The sequence below is a fragment of the Rhinoderma darwinii genome, chromosome 4 (genome assembly GCF_050947455.1).
Source record: "Rhinoderma darwinii isolate aRhiDar2 chromosome 4, aRhiDar2.hap1, whole genome shotgun sequence".
In the NCBI taxonomy this organism is placed as follows: Eukaryota; Metazoa; Chordata; class Amphibia; order Anura; family Rhinodermatidae; genus Rhinoderma; species Rhinoderma darwinii.
Window position 1 is genome coordinate 325,340,504 of NC_134690.1, and position 21,261 is coordinate 325,361,764.

A 21,261-nucleotide genomic window follows, 5' to 3' on the forward strand; every position below is an offset into this window, starting at 1 on the left:
AATTCATCTCTGCCAAATGTGTCTATCAGCCATTTTTCAAATAAATCATCCGGATTCGTTCCCTCCACTCTTTCCGGAACCCCCACGAGGCGAACGTTGTTCCGTCTCAGCCGATTCTCCATGTCATCTGTCTTTGCCAGCAATGCCGCCACTGCCTGAGAGTGTGCTTGTACATCCTGCCTTATGTAAGGAATCGCATCCTCCATGTCTGAGACTCTCCCCTCCACAGCAGTGGTGCGTTCCGCTACTTTTTGCAAATCATTCCTGAGCAACAAAATGTCCTCCTTCAATCCACCCATCTGGCATGATAAGGCAGTAAGGACCATAGAATTCTGCTCCACCTCTAGACTCAGGTAAGACACTGGGGAAACCGTTTTCCCCGAATTTTGCGATATATATGGGCCTTACAGGATGGATACAGCAGGAGCTCCGGTCACACACGTCCTCTCACATTCACCGCTAGGCCACGCCCCCCGTTTTGTAGATGCTTAATTGTAAATACACATCCATAAGCACGGTACATTTTAATTTTACTATTTTAAAATCTTTATGTGTATAGGTCTGAGTGAACTACACATTTGCCAATTCCTTTAGGTACCAGACATACAATCCCTTTTTTTAGAGAACGGTTCTCTGAAAATAAGCTGCAGGGACCCCCATCGATCAGTTGTAATCTTCGGGGGTACCCGGCAGAAAGTGTTTAATGTCTCTACAGCGCCACCAAAGGGGGAAGGAAGCAGTGCATGTAAGTACTGTACTTTTTGGTCACTTCAGCCCTCTTCACTCTAACTTTGTTGTGTACCTAGAAGTGGGACCTTCCAAGCCTGAAACAGCTGTATGCAGCTTGGAATGAATGTCTCTGTACTTATTATACTGTATCTGTGCTCTTTATCAATGGTTAAGCATACATAGTTGGCCACCAAGGGTATAAATGAACAAATGACAAACCTCCACTCATTATCCCAGAATGAGGATTAATTTTGTTGTGTGGATCCTGGAGACGAGCATGTAAATACCTTCATTTTTAGGTAGGCTTTGCTATATCTCAATTTATTTGAGTAAAGGATCTTCTTGGTTAATGTTAGCCCTCCTAACCCTAACTTTTTTGCTTAACTATGGTACCAATTGAAATTAATGGGATGCTAATGTAATACACGGACGCACTGGGTCCTTCAGCACCAAAGACACTCATTCTAGCTGCTCTCCACTCCAGCTAATTTATTGAAGTCCTAAATGAGGCATCCCGTCTATTATCTCAGAAGGCTATTAGTCTACTTGAAAGTCGGTTTTCTAAAACATCTAACCTATCACATCGGCCCTGTCCAGTTATGGGCTGTTTGATGATACAGTATCTTTCCGTGTGAGATGTTCTGTGTTGAAAATCAAAATGATCAAAAGAAAATTTGAATAATATTTTTAAACCAGAAAAGCATACACCGGTGGAAAATTGGAATTTATAGATTAAATTCAGCGCCCCTGGAGAGAAACAAAGCAACTCTGTAGCTATATTTCACGACTTGTACAGCTGTGCTCTCCTAATATACTGCATTACTGCTTACAATATTTTAGACATGTAGTTTGCACTCCGGCTAGGATTTAGTTGCCAATAGTGCCAAGCTCTCTTTTTTTGGCTCACTTGCTCTGAGAAAAAGGACATCAATATGGGGAAACACATCAGCACATAATTATAATAATAATAATAGTTTTTATTTATATAGCACCAACATATTCCACAGCACTTAACAATTCAGAGGGAACATGTACAGACAATATCAGAAATTACATAGTGACAAAACGAATTACCAATTCAAACAAGTAAATTGGTGAGGACCCTGCTCGCAAGAGCTTACGATCTATGAGATGCAAGGAAGTGCAGCATTGTGGAGAGCTTTGTGGGTGAGAGTAATAAGTTTAAATTAAATCCTAAAGTGAATAGGCAACCAGTGAAGTGACTGGCACAGGGTAGAGGCATGGGTGTAGTGGTTGGACAGAAAGATGAGTCAGCATAGATTGGAGAGGAGAGAGTTTGGTGAGGGGAAGACGATTAGTAATGAGCTAAAAGCAGTCACGATATGAGTGAATCAGAGCAGCAATGAGTTTTGGCTGTTTCCACAGTAAGAAAAAAGCGGATTCGAAAGATATTTTTGAGGTGCAGGTGACAAGAATCTGTAAGTGATTGATTATCAGGAGTAAAGGAACGATCTGAGTCGAAAATAACCCCAAGACAGCGAGAGTGCTGCCTAGAAGTTATGGTAGTGCCACACACTGAGATGGACTTCAGGTTTCGTTTGGTTAGTAAATGGTGGAAACACAAGCAGTTTAGTTTTTGGAAAGATTCCGTTTCAGACTGACGCAGGACATGATGTTCAGCTGACAGACAATCACTGGTGTTTTGTATTATAGCGAGGCACATGTGATTATTTTATTGTATGTTACAAATACATTTACGGAAATATTAATAGATGCTGTAAAATTAAACAAGAGAATTGTAACCTGAATATACAGTAGCAACATAAAAAACAACAGAAAGAAAAGCGGAGCCTATAACCGGTGGACCATCTCCCATGCTCTTAAAGAAAGATCGTCTCTATGGATAAGATAAAGAGTATAAGTCTATAGGGGGCGCTATTAATTTGTCCCATCAAAGAATGTACCAAGGTTACTGAATGTACTCTATTACGTGAGCCCTATATATATATATATATATATATATATATATATATATATATATATATATATATATATATATATATATATATATATCAAATTATAGAACTCCATCATTTAGAAAGAGCGGCGTGGTAAAAGATATGGGGGCCTTCAAATGTATTTAATATGGGCTCTAACTTTCTTTAAAAAAAGCCTCAACTGGACACCCCTTCTCCATAATGTTGAGCTATAAGATCATACAGGAGAACTGCTATCAAACAATAGGGACAACTCCGTTATACATACATAAAGTTTAGGACAGTGTCTCGATTCAACTTTGTTGGCAGTGACTTTGGATTGAACTTGCTCTGTGAGGATTAGGGTCTCTATAGTGGCAGCTGGTAAATTCCGTGAAAGACTACTATTCCACTGATGGATTTTCTAATGGGTTTCTGAAGATTGCTCGAAGACTTGTTTATTATTAACTGTGTCACGATGGATACATTTTCCCAAAGAAACACATGTGAACGTCATACAGATTCTTGATAATCGTCTTGTTACTGGACCAAACTGTTATGTTAACCAGAAATAAACTACTCAGCAAGGTGCGTGGTGAAATGCAAGCTCCATCCTCAGTGTAATGACCCTGCCTAGGGCTGTTACTTTTCTGTCTGAATGGATGAATGGATCAGTAAGCGACACCAGGTCCATCAGATGCTGCAAGCAGATGTCTCAGGCAGATGTGCAGTATCTCCAGCTTTATGGGGGAAGCGAGTGGTGATATTATCAGGCAGCCATGCACATTGAAGACAGACATTTGAGGTGATTGAGTAATGGAGATAATGCCATTTCCCTTGTGATATGGAACACTCGTGCCAAATGCTACACAATTTGGAGTTATATACATAAAATACAAAATAAAAATGTAAACTAAAACATCCACATGTAAAGAGATCTTTCTTTATTCACCCGGCTTATATGTTCTATTTTTTCTTTCATTCCTGTTTGCTTGTTTCGTATGATCACTGTTTATTTTGTCAGATCTTCTTTAGACTTGCCAATGCAGTAACTGTTTTTTCAAGAGGTATTACAGTTTTTAGAAATAAAGGTTATTCGTTGTATGTATAATGAAAAGTTCCACCATTTTCAAATTAAACTTTCAGTTCGGTGCAGTTGTCAAATGCTTTGTTACTGGCTACGTGGTGCTGCAGGTAAAACTGCTGGTTACCGGCAAAATCATGCAGCGATACAGGTCTATTCATCAATGGCTGCCCCAAGCATCCAGCCAGCACGGTTTTCATCCGCATCGCAACTGCGTCATTGCCACCTCGTGGGACCTTAACAATAAACTTCCTTCACAAGCCATGGTACAATGCGTTTTTTATTTGTGGAGTTTTTCTATTCGTTACATTTATAAAATGCATTTTTGTTTTCTGGTATTTTTTAAGTCCTACAGAGAAGTCTATGGGAAAAATGCCATGTCTAGTGTATGCTGCCTTCTGAAAAAAACGCCACTGACCCAAAAAATGTACCAAAAGGCCAGAAAAACACAACAAACAAAAATAAGGTTCTATGCTTCACTATAGAGTTTCAGCTAACATCTGGCCGAGGCATTTTAAGCCCCAAAAAATGTTGGTAAATGGCACCATTTTTTTTTAGCTTTTTTCCAAAAAGACGGTACTTGGGAAACCACAATTACAGTGCAGTTATTAGAGATGTGTCTTGTATCGAGCCATCACATGACCATAGACAGATTCTCATGTACAGAAAGTAAAAGTAGGAAGCGCCTGGGAATGTGATCACGTGACCTTCCTATCCGATCATGGACCGCAAAATACGGATGATACATTGAAACAACACGGCCGTAACATATGGACATAGGGAATGGTTACGGAAGAGTCTGAGTCATTACTAGGATTCGTAGTTTGCAGCCCGATTAACGCCAATGGTCATATGCATGATGCCTTGAGCCTCATTCACACGACAGTATGTCGGTCCGTATTTTGCTTCAGTATTTGGAAGCCAAAACCAGGTGTAGAACATACATAGAGAAAAAGTATAATAGAAAGATATGCACCTCTTCTGTGTTATGGTCCCACTAATGGTTTTGGCTTCAAAATACTGAAGCAAATGATTAACCAAAATACTGCCATGTGACCTTACAGAATTTTCTGCATCTGTTCCATAGATCTGAATGGGGTTTGTAAAGATATATTAAAAAAGCACATGCTGCAGAAACAACTCCATTCAGATGTATGGATTTTCTGCATCTAATCTGCTGCGTGTGAATATACTCTTAGTGTAAGTTTCCTTCTAATTGTTTAATATGTTGAATATCAGTTAATGCTCTAAAATAGGCACAGGTTGTATGCCTGCTCTGACCTGGCGTACATTGACTCCCCATTTGTAAGCTGTTATTTGTAGTGCATTTGGCTGCCGTGGTATATTACTGCCGCAGTCAGATCCTTTTTTAGGGGCATGCAGTGTTTTTTGCAACAATTCAGTGCTTTGCTTGTTTTTCATGGTTTCCGCGATGTGTTTCCCCAACAATGGGAAAAGTTGTGGCAAAACTGCAATAAAACCATGGGTATTTAACATGATGGGGTAGTGATGTGTGTGTAAAGGTACCCATTCAAAAAAGGACAAATGTGCTGGAGCACACAAAATACCCAGCTTTGCCAGCTATCAAATAAATGTATGAAAATAAACTAAGATATAACTTTTAATTAGTCTAGCTAAAAGGATTTCAATTGGAACATTCAACATATAGGTTTAAAAGTAACCAAGGTAGGCTAGCGGTAAATGGTAGGTAGTGGAGCGTAACCGCAGTAAATAGAATGAATGCAACTAAGCTCTGATATGGCAAACTGAAGCCCTCCGACTTGTTTCGCTACAGCCCCATTGTACCCCTGAGGACACTACGTATGTAGCGAAAAATGTCGGGGGGGCTTCAGTGCTTTTAATACTTCACTGTTAGGCTAGCAATTGTACTGAAATCATTCAGTGAACGGTCATTGGCACAGCGTACCACTGCCCCTGTTTGCCATATCAGAGCTTGGTTGCACTCATTCTATTTACTGCGGTTACGCTCCTCTACCTACCATTTACCGCTAGCCTACATTGGTTACTTTTAAGCCTATATGTTGTATGTCCCAATTGAAATCCTTTTAGCTAGACTAATTAAAAGTTATATCTTAGTTTATTTTCATACATTTATTTGATACATTTATTTGTCCTTTTTTGTATGTCTATTGCCCGCCAGCTATCAGGGTCATTTCGTAGTCCTTGTGTAAAAGTACCCAAAGACAACATTTTGTGGCTAGATACCAGTTGTTTGTACATCGGTTGGGCAACTATAGTTCATGCCGTCTTTGACAGTTTTCGGGACACACTGACAAATCCCCCATGTGAAACAGAATATCTGGAATTTGTAGATATGTAACAAATAGAAGCTGTGAAATATCCCAACAGGTAAGTCCTAACAGGTATCTTACAGTTTGAATCGCTTAAAAGTTACTCATTACTAATGCTGATAAATGATATTACCTTCACAAACTGGGCAGCACTCCGCCTCTGGCACATAATAGCGGTCACAGTGAAGCTCTCCGCACTGAGCTGAGAAGCAGATGGAAACCCCTCCTTGACACCGACAGAACCGACATGCATCCATACGAAACATATCACCATCATAATACTCCACGTTATTAAATATACATGCTGGTTTTGTCTCTAAAAAAAAGAGGGGGGAAAAAATGTGTTAAGTTTGTGATATTTACCAAAAGATACAATAAGCCTTATGCATTTGACAACAAAGAATCAATATAAATTTCATCATTTAAAAAGTGCAGGTTTTTGGGGTGCAAGGCAAGTGAAGCTGAAATGCACTGTCATCAAAAAGTTAATTTGCTTCAGTAATTCAATTTTAAAAGTGAAACTCATATATGATATAGATGCATTACACACAGAGTGATCCATTTCCAGCATTTTTTCTCTTCATGTTGATGATTATGGCTAACAGTTAATGAAAACCCAAAATTTAGTTTCTCAGAAAATAAGACTATATAAACTCAATTTCAAAACTGATTTTTAATACCGAAATGTTGGACTACTGTAAAGTATGTACAGTATACGCACTCAATACTTGGTCGGGGCTCCTTTTGCATTCAGCTTGTCTGCATTGTTGAGTCTGGTGTCTCATCTTCCTCTTGACAATACCGCATAGATTCTCTATGGGGTTTAGGTCAGGCGAGTTTGCTGGCCAATCAAGCGCAGTGTTACTGTGGTTATTACACCAGGTATTGGTGCTTTTGGCAGTGTGGGCAGGTGCCAAGTCCTGCTGGAAAATGAAATCCGCATCTCCATTAAGCTTGTCAGCAGAGGGAAGCATGAAGTGCTGTAAAATGTCCTGATAGACGGCTGCGCTGACTGGACTTGATATAACACAGTGGACCAACACTGTTGCTCAGTGGTCCAAAGTCCTGTTTTCAGATGAAAGTAAATTTTGCATTTCATTTGGAAATCAAGGTCCCAGTGTCTGGAGGAAGAGTGGAGAGGCATCAATACAAGTTGCTTGCGGTCCAGTGTGAAGTTTCCACAGTCAGTGATGGTTTGGGGAGCCATGTCATCTGCTGGTGTTGGTCCACGGAGTTATATCAAGTCCAGAGTCAACGCAGCCGTCTACCAGGACATTTTACAGCACTTCATGCTTCCCTCTGCTGACAAGCTTTATAGAGATGCTGATCTTCATTTTCCAGCGGGACTTGGCACCTGCCCACACTGCCAAAAGTACCTATACCTGGTTTAAAAACCACAGTAACACTGTGCTTGATTGGCCAGCAAACTCGCCTGACCTAAACCCCATAGAGAATCTATGGGGTATTGTCAAGAGGACGATGAGACCCCAGACCCAACAATGCAGACGAGCTGAAGGCCGCTATCAAAGCAACCTGGGCTTCCATAACACCTCAGTAGTGCCACAGGCTGATCGCCTCCATACCACGCCGCATTGATGCAGTAATTCATGCAAAAGGAGCCCCGACCAAGTATTGAGTGCGTATACCATACATACTTTTCAGTAGGCCTACATTTCGAATTCAGTATTAAAAATCATTTTTGAAATTGGGCTTATATAATATTCCAATTTTCTGAGACACTAAATATTGGGCTTTCATGAACTGTTAGCCATAATCATCAACATGAAAAGAAAAAAATCCTGGAAATAGATCACTCTGTGTGTAATGAATCTATAGAATATGAGCTTCACTTTTTGAATTGAATTACTGAAATAAATTTTTTGATGATATTCTAATTAATTGAGAAGGACTATATATATATAATGCATCAATGTAAACTCTGGCTGAGAATTTAATCCCTTGGCACGGAGATGTTGTCCTGCAGGATTCAAAGCCATGGGTCCGCTCACATACCGTGAATGCATAATATGTCCTGTATCGATTAGCTAAGAATGAGTTTTTACACACCCTATTGTAACATGGTATATTATGTTCAGGCTTGAGGGTATACCACACCACTCCTATCTGTCCCATTTTGCCGGAGCACCAAGGATCTATGAGCAGGAGCTCAGACCTAGTGCCTTAAACCCAGTGAAGGACAACTGTATAGGCAGCATAGCGAATAGAAAGATCGCATGATCACACAGGGGACTGTGCAGGGGCTTCTTTTGATGGATGCAGGGTAGTCTGAATTAGCAGAGCCGAGTTCAGCTACATAACAAAGCCCGATAGACAGCACTTTAGCCTAGACAGTGAATATGGGAATAGCGGCTTCTCTGGGGAATAAGGGATTCAGCCCACTTATTATTCCTTAAACATTGTCATATGGACAGACGCATGATATTGGGGAACAACATTCCTTTAACAAGTGCAAAATATTTAATGCATTTAAGGCAGAATTAATCATTTCAATTACAGTTTCAAGTTAAACCAAATGAAAAAAAAATAAAAAACACAACTATCATATTTTATGCACGCTGTTCTTTAGAAAAAAGTAATACGCTTGTCCCAAGTCTTCAATAAAGCCGGTGTATGTCACTTGAGTTATTATACTATTTACCATTCTGTCCTCAAGCAAGCAGCTCACAAGTGACACCTATTATACTTGACTAATACATATATGGGGGCAATCTATCTTATGCGGCCAGGCTGCAACTAAGTTAAAGTTGTGCTGAGAGGACGAAAAAAGTCTCTCTGATTTTATCCGGAGCCCCAGCGGAAAATATATCATCATCTAAGAGGTGAAAGGCTTGAAATGGGCAGAATTTTACTACTTTCTGCTACCCGTGCCACTTCAGCTCCTACAGCACTTCCATAAATTATACATACAAGTGAACGTTGTTGAAAAATGATCAAACTGCATGACATTAGACCTTCTGTAAACTGCACTCAATTTTATTACAAAAAAGTGCTCTAGATGCAAGCTGTGTACTGGCTTAACCATTGATGCCAAGGCTAGTGGAACCATCTGGCTAATGAAATGGTCTGCAAAGAGAGCAAATGATATTCAGAAAAAACAAGCCTAGTCGGTATATGTCAGTGTCAATGACAGCTATAAGTCCCTATAATTGGAAAACCAAATACAATATGGTCAATATGAGGCACAACTGATCCAACAGCAAATAAATCTAGGTTCAGTCACACTAGGATTTACCACAAGGCATTTAAAATTATATTGGTTGCTCCTCAGCAACAAATTACAAGTTTTGTGGTCTGTTGCTCTGGAGCAACCAACAGACTTTTACATTTCATACAGCACACCCCAACCGGATAATTTCAGAAAAAGTCTTTGGACTGTTCAAGGAAAATGCAGTTTCGAGATCTGTCAGACCTTTCCATTGGTTTTACCGCGTGCACATTTTGTTTTTTCTTCCACATTTCATGGACTGATTTTTTGAGGCTAGTGTCCTTCCATACGGCAGATATATTGTGTTTATACAGTTAACAAAGCCATATGCACTCTTCAGAAATACGGCTTTAAAAAAAATGCTGCTATCAGAGGGATCATTCTCGTCTACGCAGAACAGCGTTCTACCTCATATGCGGTCAAGATAGTGCATTCAATTTTCTGCCCGCTGATAGCCTATAGATTTTGTGGACAGCAACAAGCAGTATTACTTTTGGTTTATTATTTTACCTCTCTACTGTACTTAAAACAACTTGGATAGGCAATCGTAGTTAAACACTTCCAAATTACGTAACAAAAAAATATTTATTTCCACTGTCAGTTCACATCATTTGAAGAATATGATCAGTCATACTCAGAGCAATAGACCGCTATCAATCAAATGTTTGGTGGTTAGACTGTGCTTATTCACTACAACGGTGGGGACTACATGATTCATGATCAAGTGCGTCATGTGGTAATGTCAAAATCAATACATTTTCTGCATTCAATAGATGATGTGTAAATGACTTGTGCGTCTTCTTTAGCTCTATGACATAATCATCCACATATCTATGTTCATTACATGGCCTCATTTATTACATTAAGTTATATCACCTTTTAGCGGGCAAACCTGTTGTGAGTGCTCCGTGGGCAACCTGTAAAGATGTACCCTATCACATTCTGACACATTGTGACAGTTTAAAATGTGGTAAGCTTGCTTAGCTTTTATGTGATTTTTTAGGCTTTTCTGAAAATGTTAACATGTTGGCATTCCTTATCCAGTCCCCTATGTCTTTTTCAGGGAGCTGCGGGATCAATGGCAGATACCCTGGTTAATTGAGGTATTGCCAAATCAGACATTAACGTCATATCCTGTTTTCCCATCTCTGGGACATTCATCTATTGGGCGAATGGTGTTCCCTGAATGAGTACAAAAGTCTATGGGAGTCATGGAAAAGTGCCAATCAAGCATGTTCATATTTTTCTGTAACTCCCAGGGCCTTGCCTGGCTTCAAAGGGGTTGTCCTGACATTTTTAATTGATGGCCTATTCTTAGGATAAATCATCAATATCAGATCGATGAGGCTCCGACTCCTGGCACCCCTGCTGATTATCTGAATGATGGGGCTTCGGCGTTTGTCGCTGACTTTTCAGTTTACCGGCGCAGCACCCTACACATCGGTAGTGGCTGTGCCTGGAATTGCACTTCCGGTGCTATTCAAGTTAATGGGATTGAGCTGTAATCCCAGGCACAGCCACTACCGATGTGTGTGGCGCTATGCCTGCTAAACAATGAAGAGGCCGAGGCAGAGAACGCCACGGCTCCTTCATTCCGCTGTTCGGCAGGGGTGCTGGTAGTCGGACCCCCACTGATCGAATATTGATGACCTATCCTAAGAATGGTCATCAATAAACAAAAAAAGGCCAAACAACCCCTTTAAGCACAAGCAACAATGAAGTTTGTGTTTCTAACGCAGAATTGTTTTCTAACTCCAAAAATCCTTACATAGAAAAAATCCTTAGAAGTTGCTTTTTATGTTTAATCTTATGATGTTCTTTAAAGAAAGTCATACTAATAAAACACAGTAGAATGCAAAGCACACGTAAACACAAGCAAGATTAAAGAGGAAACTTCACAGTCAATCCAATGTTATAAAACTGAACCTGATCAAGCGCAGAAATCCTCCCCACCATCTACAGTGAAAGGACGGGCACAAGAGTTAGGCTTATCCCATCTAGGTATACTGGCAGCATATAAGCATTGTAATGAAAAGTACAATTTTTAAATAAGCACATTATATTATGATACTTAAACTTATGACTTGTATGAAAAGATTGATGGGTTGAATTCAATTCCCCTGTCAGATGTGCAATATGGTTTTAAAGAGACAACAAATCAGAAGTCCAGGAAAATGTCTGTCCCCTTGACTACTTTATCTCATATATCTCCAGTTCTGAGGTCACCCACAAAGATATATATATCTTGCCACCACAGTATAATGCCACCATAGAACCCCACACAGTATGATGCCCCTATAGCTGCCCCGCACAGAGTATAATATCACCATAGTGCCTCCCACAGAGTATAATGCAAAATAGCTTTCCCCACACATTATAATGCTCCATAGCTGTCGCAATAGAGCATAAAGCTAGTACAGATGCCCCCATACAGTATAAAGCCCACACAAATTACCCCATACAGTATAAAGCCCACACAGATGCCCCCATAAAGTATAATGTCTAAATAGCTGCATCATAAAGTATAATGTCTAAATAGCTGCCCCATACAGTAAAATGTCCAGATGCCCCCATACAATATAATGGCCACACAAATTCCCACATACAGTATAATGCCCCATAGCTACCACATACAGTATAATGCCCCCATACAGTATAGCTGCCCTCATATAGTATAATGTCCACACAGATGCCCCCATACAGTATAATGCCCACACAGATGCCCCCATACAGTATAATTCCCCTATAGCTGCCCCCATACAGTATATTGTCCACAAATTCCCCCATACAGTATAATGCCGCCATAGCTGCCCCCACAGTATACAACTGCCCTTATACAGTATAACGCCCCATAGCTTCCCCATACAGTCTAATGCACCCATAGCTGCCCCCATACAGTATAATGCCAATAAAGGGGCACCTGTTGTCTACACAATATAAGGGTCAGGCAGCATCAAGACACTATGCACCGCTGAGGAAGCATAAAGCTAGTACAGATGCCCCCATACAGTATAAAGCCCACACAAATGACCCCATACAGTATAATGCCCACACAGATGCCCCCATAAAGTATAATGTCTAAATAGCTGCCTCAAAGTATAATGTCTAAATAGCTGCCCCATACAGTAAAATGTCCACAGATGCCCCTATACAATATAATGCCCACACAAATTCCCACATACAGTATAATGCACCCATAGCTACCCCATACAGTATAATGCCCCATAGCTGCCCCACACAGCATAATGCCCCCATACAGTATAATGCCCCCATAGCTGCCCTCATATAGTATAATGTCCACACATATGCCCCAATGCAGTATAATGCCCACACAGATGCCCCTATACAGTATAATTCCCCTATAGCTGCCCCCATACAGTATATTGTCCACAAATCCCGCCATACAGTATAATGCCACCATAGCTGCCCCCACAGTATACAGCTTCCCTTATACAGTATAATGCCCCATAGCTTCCCCATACAGTCTAATGCACCCATAGCTGCCCTCATACAGTATAATGCCAATAAAGGGGCACCTGTTGTCCACACCATATAAGAGCCAGGCAGCATCAAGACACTATGCACCCCTGAGGAAGCAGATCACTGCGAAACGCGCTTTGGGGTTCATACTGGTTGCGCAGGACCACTGTATTGCTGAGATGGGTAAGGCTGGCTTTTGATTGACTCAGAATACAACTATGCACTGGCACTTTCTATAGAAACTCCTAAATGAGACTAGGAATAGCGTTTATAGAGTCACTTGGGGTTACATTAGAACTTTATTTATTTATATGCAGCCATCCATATATTACGCACATATGACTCTATTATAGGAATACTATATTTTTTGATCCAGCGCCTATGATTTTTCCTGCTATGCCATGTATCAATACTAGCCTTTTGTCTTGTTGTATCAAATTTTAAACAGTGTTTGTCGTATATGTATGATCAATAAAATGTATTATATTTCTATACATAGATGGCTAAATACTCCCTTTTTCTTTGGTATGTTATAAGTATATATGGACTCGTCCGGTAATTAATGATGGGAGGATTTTTTGTTTAACATTACCTAGCCCTAAATAGACATGCTTTAGGAGTTTGCATATTAGAAATTCAAATTTACGTTTGCAGGGGAATGCAGTGTTTACCCTATGCAAAAACACTTTTGTATCCATTTGGCTAACGCTGCTCACAGATCAACGGCCCAAAAGCCTGCTTCTGGGAACAAGGAGGAGAGCAGCCCACTGCAGACCCCAGCCCATCTGGCATTTGACAGATTGGCAGTCCGGCCCTGGTGGTGTACTGTAGGCTTGAACTACTATACAAGGATATACCATAAACTAACAATCCCATACTAAATAACTTACAAAAGCAAATAATTGCCACATCACCAGGCTTAGTCGTTGCGATAGTCAAGCATTATCATATGTTGCAGAGACAAGACACGAAGTTCAAGAAATAGAGTTTCAAACACTGATCTCTTGTTAATATGAATAAGTGATGTTCACTAAAAGCAGAGCCAGCACAGATTTTATAGCATTATTCTGCATAATATGATTAGTATTACATTTTCTCAGCATTTCTGTATAAATCTAAATCTTACTTAATGCGAATAGGAACTCATCATTTCATTTTGAAATCTTTCCGAGTTGCTATGCGTCATATTATATCACAGATGGAAACATGTGTTAGAGACTTGCAAGGATAACATTTATTTTACATTAATGCTACTTATCTTATTGTCGTCTTCCAGCTTACTTCATTGTAAAGAAATATTACAATATTAACATCTCAGAACTTTATGTCTTGCTAACATCAAATTATATTTTCATTTTTGTTTTCTGAGAATGCTAAACATAGTCAAAAAGTCCATGGGTTGCTATATCCATCTAGCAGCTTTGTATGCTATTACAGCAGGGATAGAAAAATCCCAGGATCCAGGCAGCCAACGTGCCTAAAAACTTGCTGCTGGCTCCTAACTTTTTGGTTTACTTTGTACTGATTTCTGACTTTTTACTTGGCTCCTTATAAAATTAAATTGAACATTGGCTTTGTCAAAACTCTCAGTAAAGTCACAATGGGTAGAGGACAAACGGGGGGGGTTTGGGTGGAGGGGGCTTCAATTTAAGTTTCCGGAGAGTTAGGGGGAGACTTAAGTTTCAGACTTGACCTGGAGATTGACTTTGAAGGCTATGCAAACCTCTGGGGTCTTTTTTAAAAAAATAAAAATGTACATGTTTACTTTTCGAGATGCATCTCCTTTGCATTCGCTGTATATAGAAGCCGCATCTCTTTACGAACAGCCAAGCCATCAGTGAATTACACTGACGGCTCCAAGGTCAGCTCTTACTGTGTCCCTCTGATGCCTTCTATAACCCTAATACTGATCATATCTAAGTTGATCAACTAAATATGTACATTTATTTTTAAAAAAAATATGACCCCCCCCCCAAAAAAAAAAAAAAGTTTACATAGCCTTTCAGAAAACGAATGAAAATAAAATGTGAAGATGTTGTCTTAAGCAACCAGCTGGATTAGTCATGTTTGGAGTCCTGGTTGAAGGCATTTTTGACCTGTATGTAGTAAACTGCCTGAGGATGAAACCTCTTACCGATCTGAGATTTAGCGTTTGAAAGGTGGTCTAGGGAGAATAATTTAGTCCTGAATGTGGAAATAAGAGATGATTTTTGATTTCAGGAAAAAGCATCATGTATATTCTAAGATGACTAATGGTAGGAATTAGGTGGATCTAGTAGAGGTGTTTACGCTCTTAGGCTTGGGCTAGACCTAGACTTTTTTCGTAGTGAGCGATAAATCGCTGTCCTAAGGAATGTATTAGACCAGGACTTCACAGAGTGTATTTTTCTCACTACAAAAAAATCGCTGCGATAAATCGTTGTCCATATGAATGTATTAAGTAGCTTGAAAATCCCTCCAAAATCCCTCCACTGTGTAGCTCTGAAATCCCAGCATAGAGATTTTTCAAGCTACTCAATGTATCCCATAGTGTTTTATATTTCTTAATGTGTGGATTGATGTTTACACAATTTTTCATATTTGACAATAAAGTAATATTCTATTCTATCCTATTCTAATGCTAAAGTTGCTCCTGTGTAAATCTAAGCACTTTCTTACAACCTATAGATTTTGTCAAATAGCCATGTTTTTCAAGTGACACACCTACAGGGGCAGATTTACTAAGACACCTACAGGGGCAGATTTACTAAGACACCTACAGGGGCAGATTTACTAAGACACCTACAGGGGCAGATTTACTAAGACACCTACAGGGGCAGATTTACTAAGACACCTACAGGGGCAGATTTACTAAGACACCTACAGGGGCAGATTTAGTAAGACACCTACAGGGGCAGATTTACTAAGACACCTACAGGGGCAGATTTAAAGCCCACAGGACATATTTGTTACATTTGTTGAATCTTTGGTAGTCCGTACGCCACGGAGTGAAGTCTTCTCCATCTAAGAGCTGGCAAAGATTCCCGTTGTCATTTATGCAACCTTTTGTGACTTTTGTGTCATTTGCAAATTTTCTCTGCCAGAAAACAGGCACAGAAAATGTGATAAATTCCCCTTGTGTTCCGCACTTCAAAGGAGTTGACTTTTGGGAGAGTCCCTTGGAAATCATAGGCGCTATAAATAAGGACTAGATTTCTTCAGTCCGAAACGCGTAAGTGATTCTGACCCACTTTCTATGGAGTATACACGTCCATGTTTTAAATAAAAGTTTTTTATTTTAAAACTCTCTTGGCTGCTGGAACCACTTCTCTTTTTGTCTGGATTGCATCTAATCTGGCCCAGTGCCTGAGTTCCATGCACCTGCCTTCTACATGTCAGTGTGTTTTGTTCAACTTTCTAAATAATTTTTATTCAAATTTATTGTTACTTTTTGAAATACAGCTGCTTTGTATTTTGTATACAGAGCAGTTGCATCATGCGTTGAGAACTGAATCAGTCAGGTCAGCGACACTGACGGGTCCAGTATCAGCATATCCACCTGTTATCGATCACATCTAAGTTATGAACTTAGATGTGATCGGTAATAGCTCGATCCTGCGTGTCAGAGACACGCAGGATACGCTGTCTCTGAACCTATCAGTGTCGCTGACCTGACGGATACAGGTTTCAGAACTAGATACAGCTGCTCTGTATACAGAATACAAAGAAGCTGTATCTCAAAAAGTAACAATACATTTTAACAAAAAGTATTTAGAAAGTTGGACAAAACACACTAATAGACATTTTTATTAAAAAAAAACAAAAAAACTTCCAACAATCAAGGGGACTTAGTGTAATAAAAACGCTGTATTCCAGTGATGTTTTAGGGAACACTCGAGATAGCAGCTTTATCTCAGAGAGTTACATGTCACTCATAGCTTGGGTTTAAATTAGACGCCTAGAGGTATATATAGGCTCCATGGCGTTTGCTTCTCATGTGAAAAGGTTTGAAAATCATTTGTATTGGTTCTTATTTCCCTATTAATCATGAGATGAATCTGAGCTCGCCACAGCCGGTGAAAATGGAGTGAAATTACATTTTAAATGTGCATTAAAATAGCTGCAATTTGCTATATGACAGTTAGGATATGATATTAACTAAAAGCTGCAAACTGCAGCCTGGCATCTTTTATACACAGTACAAAACGAAAGAAAAAGAAATCAGCATTGGAATGAGTTAGCAGCAAAGACAAATTATACCTGTGAGGCTCATTTCTCATTCACTCTTCCCTCTTTCTGATGATGGATAAGTAGTGCTTGTCTGGGCTAACTGCGACCACTTTTGGCTTCTACGGTTCAGTCTCATACCTTCCCAAAAATGTCTCCTTTTCCGTTTGTTTTTTCTAGTAGGCTTTATAGCAGAATATAGGATACACAAGCATTAACCCTTTCAGGACCAGACCCAGACTAATTTTCGTTTTTATGCTTTTGTTGTTTCCTCCCCGCCTTCAAAAAGTCATAACTTTTTTATTTTTTTTGTTGACACAGCCATACGAGGGCTTAATTTTTACGGGATAAATTGTACTTTCTGATGGTACTATTTAATATTATATGTGATATACTGGGAAGCTTGAAGAAAAATCAAAATGGGGTGGAATTGGAAAAAAACAGCAACAAATTTTCTTATAGGTTTCATTTTTACGGTTTTGACTTTATGGTGAAAATCACACATTACCTTTATTCTGCGGGTCAGTATGATCACAGTGATACCAAATTGATGTAGTTTTTGTTATGTTTTAGTACCTTTAAAAAAATGTAAATGTTTGAAGGAAATTTTTTAATTTTTTTTGCATGGCCATATTGTGACCCCCGTAACTTTTTTATATTTCTGTGTACGTAGCTGTGTAAGGCGTATTGTTGTACGTGTAAAGATGTCGTTTCTATTAATACCATTTTGGGTAATGTCTGTCATTTCGATCACTTTTATAAAAAAAATTGGGGGTTGAAGTGGCAAAAAAAGTCGATTCGGACATTTTGACCTTTTTTTTCCAGCTATAGCGTTTACTGTATTGGAAAAATATTTTCAGATTTTTATAGTTCGTGCTTTTTCGAGGATACTTAATTTGTTAATTTTTGTTTATTTATTTCTTATATGTGATTTAGGGAAAGGGGGGTGATTTACATTTTTATATTTTAAAAAAAACAACTCTTTTTACATTTTTTGATTACTATTTTTTAGCCCCCCTAGGGGGCTTGGACCTGCAATCATTAGATCGCTTATGCTATAGACTGCAATATCACAATATTGAAGTCCATGGCAATATTAGTGCATTGCAATCTTCCTATAGCAAGGCTGGGAGCGTTTACAAGCCTCCTAGCTGCTAGAGGAGTACACCGACTCCCGTTATCTCGCCGCACGGAAGCCGGTGACCAGCCCCGGAGTGAAAGGGCCAGTAAAAACCACTCAGATGCCGGTGGTCACATTTGTGACCGGCATCTGAGGGGTTAAATGCTTGCAACACCGCAGAGACCCGGCGGCTAAGGTGTTATCGTTTCTGGACGGGCTCCATTTTTAAAAACCCTTTCCCGACATAAATGGCATACTAGTGAGGGGAAAGGGTCAAAGTGTACTAATACAATATTATAATGTGTGTATATAATGTATAATAGATATATTCACTTCATTGTTCAGTGCTGTCAGTAGAGAACCACTCTTTGGCTAGATTCACTCACTGCGTTGTGCTGCATTTTTGTGCGTTGTTCATTGTGTTTTATAACGCGGTCAGATGTTACATTAAACAGGACCTGTCACTAGGTCATATAAGTTGAAATGGTTAACTGACCTGAATAGCCCTGTCTCCCTGATTCCAGCGCTGTTTTTTTTTTCCTGGACCACCATTCCCGTTCCAGAGTTATGGCCCACTGTTGTGTTGGCTCCCTATACGACTGTGTTTTGGTTTGTGGTGTATTTGAAGCAAGTTTGCGGTGAATGGCGTTTTCTCCAAGCGCAGCATCCTCTGAGAATGGCGTTTATTCAAGCTTTTCTTTTTCAGGCTCTTTACATGCACAAGCTTTATAGTCACACACCAAAATATTTATGTATTAAAATATGGCACACTTCAATAAAAGTCAGAGGGTATATATATATATATATATATATATATATATATATATATCTATATATATATATATAGATAGATATATATATCTATCTATATATACATATATATGTATATACACATATATATACACACATCTATCTATATATAGATATATACACACACACACACACACATATATACACACACACGCAGATATATACATATATATATACACATATATATACACACACACATATATACACACACACACACACACACACACACACACACGTGTGTGTATATATATATATATATATATATATATATATCTATATCATACATTTAAAGTGAATCTGCAATACAGAAGCCATTGGGTAACTGCATAATCCATTAATGGTTTTATCATAAATGCTCGTTTTAGCTACAAGAATATTCTGATAAAAACCGGCAGGCTATAAAAGACCACAGGCTGCAAAAGTGGCAGACTGCATTCTGCTGGAGCGTCTGCAGGGTAAGCAGACGGAATTTATACATTGTTATATGAAAGCCCATAGGAAGGGAGTATTTCCGACATTAGCATTTCATTAAAAACCATCCCATTGAGTAATATATTCGTTATAGTGACTCCAAAGTTCTAGCTTTCCTTGCAGACAGGTTATATACCATGTAGCTACAGCTCCTAGGATAGTCCATAGAAAGTGACCGACTACAACTGCTTCGCTGTCCCCTGTAATTGCGGTTATCTGTTCATATATATGTAAACTAGGGCAGAGTTTCGACTTCATGAGGACAGGAGGGTTATTAAGTTACTCAATAAAAAAGAGACAAAGACAAATACACGGCCATGATAAAAGCAGAGACAACGAAAGTATAGTAAATCTTTAGCCTGAAAGTCACGAAATTGGTCCCAAACCCTCTAGGTGTCTAATAGCCATTTAAGTATGCGATTGACTTATAATGCTGCAATAATGTGCCTCTTTTACCAGTAATGCCAAGGATATGTCATGCAAATATTCTGGCATTGCTGTAATAACAAATGCTGCCAAGCTGTTGATTTATGTAACCTTTTTATGGAGCCAGAAATTCCAATAACTTTTACGCCATGTTTGTCAGCTGCACTCACAAATGTATATTTAACAGGGCCATTAGCAATGATCTACTGATTTAAGCTTTCAACCTAGAGAATAGAAGAAAAAAAAGAAGAAATAATAACATATGGTCTTGCTTTTAACAGGTTTAAGACCACGCTGCACACTTGTCGGCGGTGTCATTATCTCTATAGAACACTCAAAGTATCGTGTTGCTTGCAGTGCAGTGGGAGAAAATGCTACTGTATATTAATCGGCTGCTTAAACTCATTTTCTTTGGAATAAGAAATGTACTTCAGCCCCATGGTTATCCGGTACTTAGAATTTCATAGTCAGAAGGGTTACAATAATAATATTAGAACTAATACTAAAGTTCAAAAGCTACCAAACAGCATACTATAATCCTTACATCCTAGGAATACTGATAGTTTATATTACAAATAATTCTCTATAGGAACAGAAGAGCTCAGTTTCCAAGCACAGTAGGGATCCACCTATAGGGTTATAGTGTATGGAGTGGAGCTTGCTGCATACTACTTCAGACAACTCCCACAGAACTCAATAATAATCTAGATTAAGCTCCTAAGCTCCCTCTAGTGGTGGCTGGAGACAGAATGAAATCACTTTGATGTATCATATGGCTGTATAAAGTTCAGCAGGGTATATGGAGCTCTGTAAAAAATAGAGCTCCACACATTCTAAAAATATATTAATCCGTGCTGAATTTTGGACCTACTTAGAAAAAGAAAAGAAAAACGAACCTCTAATTGTTGGTTTTATGAATGATCTATCTATTTGTAAGGCTTTGAAAGGCTCAGATTTCACTAGAATTTGGTTGGCCTTGATCCAGATCCCAAAAAAAGGAACAAGGATAAAACATTCTCAAACCTTTTTTAGGAATACTTTCTATTGATCCATCTTCTGGAATTTGAAAATAAACAGAAGGTGGAATGAACCCCTCTAATGCTAAAGAGAATTGAGCCTTATTTGATGCACCACAACTACTTATGGTAGGGCCTGTTCACATCTGTGTTTGGTTTTCTGTTAATCCGTCAGAGATGCAGCCAAAATATCGGAATCACAGATTCCGTTGAACGACGTGGACAACCACTTTACTGGGTTCCATCGGGGTGTCTATGGTTTTACCGGAAACAATGCTGAACTATTGTTTCTGATATTTTTGGCCGGATCTGCGACGGAGGTCCTTATGGGGCCTCCAGCGCAGATGTGAACAGGCCCTTACTCTTTGGTCAACCATTGTTGCTTTAATTCTATGCCAACTGCTGGGAGTTTTTGTGTGTTTCTGAAATTTTTTTATGCACTAT

General features: G+C 39.2%; 1 protein-coding gene across 1 annotated transcript in view; it reads right to left on the minus strand.

Annotated features, from left to right (window-relative positions):
- Positions 1 to 21,261, minus strand: part of CRIM1 (cysteine rich transmembrane BMP regulator 1) — a 721,727-nt gene that overhangs the window by 201,770 nt on the left and 498,696 nt on the right. The window contains exon 6 of the mRNA XM_075862815.1: positions 6,196 to 6,378. Within this exon, the coding sequence (XP_075718930.1) occupies positions 6,196 to 6,378 (183 nt within the window). The remainder of the gene's footprint in view (positions 1 to 6,195; positions 6,379 to 21,261) is intronic.